At 30.7% G+C, this 9,901-nt stretch overlaps 1 protein-coding gene across 4 annotated transcripts; it reads right to left on the reverse strand.

Moving 5' to 3' along the window:
• Positions 1-3,742: 3,742 nt before the first annotated feature.
• LOC111717359 (ring canal kelch protein) lies at positions 3,743-9,667 on the reverse strand. 4 transcript variants are annotated; one of them, XM_023492861.1, is made up of 10 exons: positions 9,561-9,667; positions 9,384-9,442; positions 9,178-9,226; positions 8,696-8,767; positions 6,343-6,393; positions 5,480-5,489; positions 5,225-5,353; positions 4,998-5,096; positions 4,558-4,671; positions 3,743-4,136 (listed from the first exon to the last, which is right to left on the reverse strand). In XM_023492861.1, the coding sequence occupies exons 2-10, from the start codon at positions 9,438-9,440 to the stop codon at positions 3,827-3,829; spliced, it is 891 nt and encodes a 296-aa protein (XP_023348629.1). In that variant the 5' UTR covers positions 9,441-9,442; positions 9,561-9,667; the 3' UTR covers positions 3,743-3,826. The 4 variants fall into 4 exon arrangements, with proteins under 4 accessions (XP_023348629.1, XP_023348628.1, XP_023348626.1 ...); XM_023492860.1 differs by having other exon boundaries at positions 4,998-5,093; positions 6,337-6,393; XM_023492858.1 differs by having other exon boundaries at positions 6,337-6,393.
• Between the last annotated feature and the right edge of the window lie 234 nt (positions 9,668-9,901).

The raw sequence follows: 9,901 nt of genomic DNA on the forward strand, positions 1-9,901 counted from the left end.
CTCATGTAACTTGGCTCCATGGCGTCCAGGAGGATCCCAGATACTAGGGAGATAAGGTGGAGTACACTGGTCCAATATCTTCTCCCTGGTTGAATGGAGGAACTCATGTAACTTGGCTCCATGGCGTCCAGGAGGATCCCAGATACTAGGGAGATTGGGTGGGTAAATGCCCATCAAAGGGCTGAAGATAATCTTGATCCTCATGATCCACATGATCTATCAAGATAGAACTCCTTCCTTCTGTTCCAGGAATGTTGATCTGGTCGTCATCTGATGAGAGGTCAGTCTCCAAGCTTGGGACACTCTCATCTTCCGCTGCATCCTTATCCTCTTCAGCTACATCTTTGGCTGCATCTTCAGCTGCATCTTCAGCTGCATCTTTAGCTGCATCTTCAAATGCATCCTCAGTTGTATCTTCATCATATCCATTATAAGGTCTCATTTGGTATGCGGGATTCATCATTATATATATCTCTCTGCTCATCTTCGTATCAGCACTGCTCAGTGCTCATCCACTTGAAGACCCACTGTATACTGTAAACTTCCTGTGCGCTGTATGTAGCACAAGTCCCAGAGCGGTAATGTGCAGGAGACTTGTGTCTTATACTGCTACGGCTCTGGGTGTACTGACTTATTCTGGTCTCTCCGATCTCTCATTGTATCTAAGGGACTGTTCACCCTTATCTGGATCAGTCCCGAATACAACAGTAAGCATGATAGCTTTTCGTATAATAAATACATACAATAAATTTGCAGAGAATTTGCACAACCTCCATGCACTCCACATCAACCTTTATCAAACCGGTTTCAAACGCATTGCAAATAAAGCTTTCTATATATATAAAATATGCAACCGGAAAAGATGTGCGAAAAATGGTGTGATAAGGCAGGATTTATGTTCGTCACAATCTTTTTAAAAAAATGTATGCTTTTGGTTGAATTTGCATTTTGAAGCGTCTAATTGTTTTTTTCCTAGCTCTAATGTAATGTATAAATGTGTGTCATTCCGTTTCTAACAAAAACTTTCTCTTCATCAATAAACATCCTGAGCTCATATTGCAATAGATTTTGTCTGTTCTTGTGGCTTATTTTCTAACATCCGCTTAAAAATATATTTTTTAAGCGGCTGTCTGCATAATTATTTTTAGTTGTAATATCAATGTTATTTTTATACTACGGTACTTCAAACTTTCTTGACATTATTTATGATTTGCGGATTTAAGCAGCAGAAAGCAAAAAGGAAGAATTTATTTCTTTTTATAATAAAAACTTCAACATTAAAATCGTACATATCAACTCCTTTTAATGAAGAGATATTGAGAAGAAGAAAAAAGCTTTGAATTCTTAAGATGTAAGTTTAACTGAATAAATTGGTTTTTCTCACACTTGTGCGTAAAATCATACATTGACGAGCAAGGGGGTCATAAAGTCGCAACAGTAATGAAAACTGAAGTTGACCTTCTCCTCCTGGTTAGCTTGCAGTATAAGGTTCTAAAATTACTAGTCTAGAACTCTTATCCAACTCATTCTCAAAATTACGACAAACATCGGTCTGAAGACTTACCCGTACAATCTCTTCTACAATTTAACTTTATATTCTGAATTCTCATCTGTTCAATTAAAACAGTTTACTCGCCCACTCTTCACCAGATGACGTAATGTTAATTTTAGACATCAAAATGTCATTGAATGTTTCGTTTACTTTCAAGAAAAACGATTTCTTAAAGCGGGGCCCATAAAACTCGGAATGGGGAGACATACTAAAACAATCTTATGTGTATTCTTTTATTTGAGTTGTTATAGAGCAAATACTTTTATTATTAGTTTTGAAAACTTCTTTTGTGAAATGGACCATTTTGAATTATTACTTGAGCTGAGTCTAACAGTCGTCATTCCATTCCACAGTTATATGGGCCCCACTGTCTAAAAGTGTTAAAATTCATCTGAAATATGTTATTAATATATTAGGAATATACTTTTAGATTTCTGGTTTGAACTCCTGGTCTCCGTTCTACTTCCCCAAAGGAGGTAGTGCACATTTATTTTTAATTTTTTTAGATACGATATATAATAAATTATATTCCACATTAAACGTAATAAAGTCTTGATAAATTTAATAGACTAATGATAGCCCATAATATTATACCGTGTATATTACCATGTGTAGATAGATAATAATATTTTCTTGTATAAATGAAACTAAGAGCACTGAAGTTGTATTGTGGATGATCATAAAAGTTCGAATACACTCTTAGAACCCCTTTCTTATCCATCCTTAAAGGGAGGGACCGGCTATGTAAGGTAGTTGAACTGAGTATGCAGTGTTGTGGAAAAGTTCTTTTGGATTCATTTGAGACATATTAAACTTTTTAAAGATATGAAAATCCTGAGTTTGAGGGCAAATTCGACGTTCAAAACTGCTACTTTGGGGGTGGAATTATTTTTTTTTTAAAATTATTAAATAACAACAACGAAAAATAAAGTAAAATTTATACAGTAATTTAATTAGATGGTTAGGAACATATTTCTCAAAAGAAATTTGTCAATAAATCAATGCTAAAATCGATTATTTCGTTTTATTATCATATTGAATTTCTTTTGTTCTTTGAATTTCTTTGCAGATTTCTTCAAATTCTCCAAATGTCGTATTTTCAATAATAATTCTAGAAAATCTGCGAAGATCATTGTGAATAATGAGGAACCAAAATAAAGAGAAAATAGAAACTAATAATTAAACAAGCTAACTTATTTTCGATGCTAAGATTAATTTTTATTTTCTCAACATGTTCCTACATGACGTTTGTAGCTTATTGTAGAACTTTTTTACATTTTATGTCGTCGTTATTTAATAATTTAAAGAAACTAATTCTGAAAACGTATCCACCCCCAAAGTTGGAGTTTTGAACGTCAAATTTGCGCTCAAACTCAGGATTTACATATCTTAAAAAAGTTTAATATGTCTCAAATGAATCCGAAAGAAGTTTTCCACAACACTGCATACTCAGTTCAACTACCTTACATAGCCGGTCACTCCCTTTAAAGGATTATTTGAGCAAGGATCAGAATTAATGAAAAGGGTCATTTTTTATGAACTCAGCCAGTTTTTGGAGATCATGGAAATCATTGTTATGGATTTTCTTAAAATGTTGAATATATCTAGCATATCAACGTCAAATCCAAAATTTCAGGCTCCTGTGACCTCTGGTTAATGTGTTTTAGCCTCCTAAAGTTCCGGCCTGGCCTGACCTCGCATTCTTCAATTTGTTGTAACTTTTTTGTTAACAAAGATATAAAGCTAATGTTAACGCCATTTTATTACTATTTACTAAAAGATTAAATTCTAATTCAATTTTTTTACTAAATGCATATGCTCAGAAATTGTATTTATATTATAATTTTTTTATTAGGCTATCCTCCAATTTTCACAAAAAATGTTGAGAGATTCCCTATATATTGTATTTCATGATCATGTGAAGTTTCATTTTTGGAATTTACTTGTTGTTGGAGGTAGAGCTTTTAAACCATATTTTTTGAAAATTTTCTTCGTCAACAACAACTTTTCTAACAATAAAGACGACTTTACTATGAGTGAAGACGACTGAAGTAGAATATTTTTGAAAAACGTATTAAACTTATGATTAAAAATCTCTTGCTCCAATAACAATTAAATTCCAGAATGAAACTTTAAACTTCTGTACTCTATTCCTTTTCATTTTATTCAGAACAATTAACAAGAACTTGCTGCATTAAATCCAATTTATTTTAAGAAAAGACAATATTTTAAATCAAATTATTAATTACAATAGAATGAATATACATCTCTGTATCAATTACAAGGAATTGATACAGAGGCATGGTCTGTATGTCTATATTGCAGAGGTTCCTCCCTCCACTCTTCACCCTGAAGGATCTCCAGGCTGTTTGCAACTCCACCACCGACACCTCCAAATACTACCAGGCTGTTGTCCAACACCTCCATTGTTAGGTAGTATCTACTCTTGGTCAGCTTAGGGCCACTCCTCCAGGTCCCCCCTGTAAACCCTGGTGTGAGTACTTCTACAACATCTAGAGATCCACCATTGTATCCCCCAGCTGTCCATATTTCCCCCTTAAACATGCTGCATCCTAGTCCATACCTAAACAAACAAATATTAAACACAATATTCATATAATATGGTTTTAGAAAGTTTAGCTATAATTTTATGTTATTTTATATGTATGTCTTTTATAAAAGCAAGCCATCACAAAGAAACTGAGTTTTAGCCACAAACCAAATTTTAAAATCCCCATTTCTTTGCAACCTGATGGTATAAATTATTAATTCATTATTATTATTATTAAAATAATGAATACTTGATAATATTAGATTTGAATATTTAAATTCATTAAATCCACTTGTTTATTATTCTATATTCATTAAATGTGTTTGTGAGAAGTATTTTTAAACTTATTCATCAATTTAAGAATGACACTGTTAATATTAGAAAAAATCATGAAAAATATAAAATAGAACATGTCTAAATGTTTCAGTCTTCAGATATATTTTAGAAAGATTACCTTGCAGTTGGCATTGATGGAAGCTCTGCAATGAATCCCTCTTCAATACTGTAGACTTCAACAAGAGATAAGTAGCCGTTAGAAAATCCTCCAAGCAGCATGACTTGACTCTCACTAGAATATAAAATGTTAAGAAATATAAAAAGAATTAAAAAATGCTGACAGTTTTATTTTTGATGATATTATTTATGATTCTGTTCATTTGTGCCAACTTTTGATGTAAGATATCTTTAAATATTAACAGTTTGTTCTTTTAAAAAGGGGAATTTAGCAAAGTTGAACAATGTTTGGAATAAAAATATAATTAGATCATCTTATTAGATTTATTTTTGAAAACATGGTGGAAAATATTTGAATTCATCTTGTTTCATCGTTATTGATTAATTTTATGTGTGCACTTGTCATGTTGAATATATAATATATATAAATAAAGTGTAAACCTGATAGGAACAGCACAGTGTAAATTTCTGACAGATGTCAATTCATAGTTTTGAAGCTTCCAGGAGGATCCATCAAACACCTCCACAGTAGCAGTTCTCCTAGTAAACAAATATTTAATTTTAACTGACATGTTAGAACATCCATTTATTTAATAACAAAGAAAGCTAGATGATCAATAAAGAACAAAAAGGTTTATAAAAAAAATAAGAATAAACATAAAACATACCCCTCCTTTGAATTATATCCTCCTGCAGCAAGTATCTTGTCTCCTAGTGTAGTCAGGGTAAAGTCTATTCTAGCCACATTCATACTTTCAAACTCTATCCAGTCCATTCCCTCATTCTTGAAGCAGTTTCTAAACAAAAATATTCAATTTCAACTTTTATTTTGTGAATTTTTATCTTTTTTTATACATATAATTTATATTCCATATTTCATTATTGTTTGATTTATTAATTTTCACTAGTTCACTATATTCTACCTGCGGTATTCTATAGGTATAGGTTAGCAACATTTAGGAGTTTAACACAGTTTATTTACATTACTACTTTTAAATATGATGTAAACAATACTGTCTGATAGCAAGTATAAAAATAGTTTTGATTAGTTTTTTTTTGGGCATTGCTGTAGCTCTTAAACAAACTAGCAGAATACTAAAATGTTAAAATGCTCCAATCTTTAGTTCTTTAAGTGTAAAAAACACAAAGATTGCATCAAAGAATAATAGTTGAATTTAAAATGAATTGAGTCTTTGCTACAAACTCTGATTTTCCAATCTTTCAAACTATGAATTCTGTTATATCAAATATTCTAAGTTTAAAATATCAAAAGTTTACACCATCATGTGGCAAAGTTATAAAGATTATAAAATTGTGGCAAAGACTCAGTTTCTATGAAAGGAATCAGTAAAATAACTAATTTCTGCACTTATGTCTAGTTATTCTTTATCAAAAGAACTAGATTACTCGCCACAAACTTAAATTTTCTAATCCCGATATCTTTGAATCTGATGTTGTAAACCATTGATATTTTAAACTTACAACTTGATCTGATAGTTTTAATTGTAATAAAAATGTCTAAGGTCAATAACATCAGGTTGCAAAGGTATTGGATAAAGGAATTAGAAGGTGTTACTTTTTTACAGTGATTATTTCTAAAATATAAAACTAAAATCTTTAAGAATTTCCAATATAAAATGTCTAAATTATCATCTTTAATCATCTGTTTTAATTGGGAAACTTTGAATATGGATTTAATCATTAAGTAATAGATAGGTTTAAATATTAATAAAAGTAATAATGTAATTAAACTGTATGTATAAACTCCTAAGTTGCATACCATTATCATTATCTCTTCCCCCGCAGTAAACAATCTGTCCATTCAGAACTGCAGCTCCTAGGATATTCTATATATAAATTTAGCTTGTCTGTTTGGGTGTCTGTTTGTTTGTTTGTTTGTATCCAATAAACGTCAAAACGGCTCAAACGATTGGGCCCAAATTTTTTGTGGGACATCACGTGACCACAGGAAAGGTTTATGAATGATAAAATTTTTAAAATTATGTGTTTTAAAGGTTTTTAATTTTGTAAAAAATTTAAATTCTTGAAAATCCGCGAATTTTTTTTAAAAATCAGCAAAATTTTTTTCTTCTTTGTTTTAAAATGTAAACAAAAAGAAAATCTAAATAGAAAATGGGCGCGAAGCGCCCTAAAAGCCTAGTATTAATATAATTAACTGAATAAAAATACACCTTTATTAAAACCAATATATTATAAAAAATGGATACATTTATTTTCTTATGATCTTATAGTTAGAAAATCAATTATATTTTGTTGTATTAATCATAGGAATTCCATATTGTAAGATAAACTAATCTATAATTCTGTGACAAATTTAAATTGTATATTTAAATTTGATTTTCTCGTTGTTTGTAAACTACATTATATTATTTAGGCTTGTTTTTAACTTTATTCGCATTCTTAGCTCAAGATATATTCTTTAAAAATATCCATTTATATACGTACTAGTTGAAGGGAGGTGGGAAATAATAAATTTCGGCCAGGATCTTTTATTTTTTGAGACTTTTTAAACATTCTTTTCAACCCAAAGAAGAAATTGGACAATTTGTCAAAAATGAGACTCTCTCAGGTGCATACTGGCTTGTTCAGAAAGCCTTGGTTATTATCGCCTTTTTCGGAGAACTCTGCCACACTGAGGTCATGAGCTTGGTTCTGGAAAAAATCAGTATTGGACAAAGAAGGAGTTTATGTAGTTCATGAACATGCCAAACAAAGATCAAGCCAACAAAGTTCCAGGTTATATTCAATATAATTAATATTGTGGTTTAAAATTCAAAATTTCCAATTTTTTTAGATTTTTGGTGCTTAAACCTAACTCAAGTTCAGACATTGACTGGGCGACTATTGTCCAAACCTATGTGGAACAAATTAAACAGGCAGTGTTTTTTGGACAGGAAAGTTTTAACATCAAAATAAACAGTGAACAATTTTTAACCAAGAATTCTGGTTTTCAACTTTTGCTAATAGATTAAAATTTTTTTTTGCAAAATAGCTAAATTGTATTTTTTTGCAAAATAGCTAAAAATGTCATTTATTTTGCAAAATAGCTGAAAATGTTAATTCTGACCAAGGGTGTAATGTACACATTGAAACCAGTTCTCTTTGGGCGGAATTTGTAAACAAGAATAGATGCATCAGTGTTTGTTTAGTATCCGAGGAGGTTAAAAGCATTAAATTTTGACAATTTTGATAATTCACATAATAGTTTCCTATGACCAGAATATTTCATGTGAAAGATGGATCCCATGTCAGGCTGTAACATCCGTCTTGTGTTTACATTACCGCCCAGAGACAGTACACTGCAGTATAAAAGATGTGTACACTTCTGAAATAACCTCCCTTTCATTACATCTTTGATTCTGACCAGTAAGAGAACCAAGTTTTGTGAGCCAGTCTCTTGGAAAAAACATGATAGCTGAGGTTTCATATGAGGTTGCTAGAACTCTTGGTAAACCAAACCATGCAGATTATACTTTCCATTCTTTCAGAAGGTCATCAGCTACTGCTGCTGCAGACGATGGAGCCTCAGCTCAATAATTAATCAGTTTCTATGGCTGGAAATCTGTTAATATGCCTCAAGAATATATATCAACGAGTAAACGTGCAGTGTGATGAATATGGCTTCTCTATCAAGTAACCCAGCTGCATCTACAGTTGAGAACTCTATAAATATAAAGATTAAAACATCTGAAACTACAGGAATCCTGCTGATACTGAACAAGAGACATCTCTTGAACCTAAACCATCAACTTTAAAAGGATCTTTGGTTCAGCAAGAAACTGCCTTTTTTGGCACAGGAGGATCTTGCAAGATAACTACAAATGACAATGTTGTCATGATTCACTCCTTCAAGGGAACCATTAATCTTTGAAAAATAACATTACTGTATCTATATTTAGTATCTATATAACCTGATTGTAATAAAGTTTGCTACAGTTTTTATTATGATGACTGAAATTACTAGCTGGGATATAAAATTGGCAGCAGGGAAGCAATAAATATTATATCCCTGCTGAGAATATTTCATCTCGGCTGAAGTGATTTTATCCCGGATAGCTGGGACAAAATGAATTTCAGGATGACTTAATAAGAGCAGCCAAGAAATAAAGTATGTTTACCTAGTCCTGCTAGATAATAACCAATATCTCCTATTGCCACATCACAGGGATATGATTCAGTTTTCCCACCTATATAAATATAATTTTAATATGATTCATTAATGTTTCTGTCTTGCTGAAATATTTAAAAAACATTATTTGAGAAAATAAAAACTTACATATTTTAATCATATTTTATCATATATTACAGTTAATGTAAAAATGTATTTTAAATTTTAAATTAAAATTAAAATTAGATTTTTTATTTAAAAGTTGAAGGTTTCCACTGAAAATAAGTCTATGGTGAATTTCTTCATATTAATCATAATATTTGTTAAACAATTTTGATTCAATCATAATAATCTAATTTACATATTTGAAAATAAAACAATGTTAAATGTTAATGTTTATATAGAATTAAATGAACAGATATCTTGTGTTCTACAGAAGCGTATATTTTTGTTTCTTTATTGAATAAGAATAAAGTAAGAAAAACTTACCATAGCTTCTTCCTCCTAGAAGTACAGCAGTTGTTTCTGCAGAAACAGATCCCTACAATAAATACCAATATAAACATAATGACAATTAAAACCTAGCTTATAAGTAAGATTAATTATTGAGTGAAATCGTTTTCACATTTTCATTCAATAAAGCATACTGTTTTGCCTATAAATAGCAGGATAAGGTTTGAATTAATATAAAAACTTACCCTGCTACAGGAGGCCAGATATCCAGCAAAAAGAATAGATACAATCGAAAGAATCATACCTGAAAGAAACAAATGTTGTTTAGTAAAATGATTTATAAATGTTTTCTTAATTGCTTAAACTGACTTATAATTTGCATTAAAAACTATTTAAATTAAATTGAAAAATGAATATTTTACCTTATATTTTTTTCTGAGTTTAGCAGTAAAGTTTTGAACTTTATAAAGCACTAATAAATTCATAAACTTATTTATTCTTTTATACTGTTCAAACCTGAGATAATGCTTGTAAGTAAACATGGACTTTAAACTCAGGATTCCAGAAACACAAAAACATCATTATTTAAAAAGTGTAAAAGTAATATGTACAGAGAGCAACAAACAGGCCTACAATATAAAGATTACACACTATAAAAAAGACAGAAGGCATTGTACATTCCAGTTCATTTCATGAACCAGGCCGAATTTCAACTAGCCAAGGCAAGCACTACTGTACAAATAAAGACAATATGAGGCAAAAC

The sequence above is a fragment of the Eurytemora carolleeae genome, unplaced genomic scaffold (genome assembly GCF_000591075.1).
Source record: "Eurytemora carolleeae unplaced genomic scaffold, Eaff_2.0 scaffold2533, whole genome shotgun sequence".
Lineage (NCBI taxonomy): Eukaryota > Metazoa > Arthropoda > Copepoda > Calanoida > Temoridae > Eurytemora > Eurytemora carolleeae.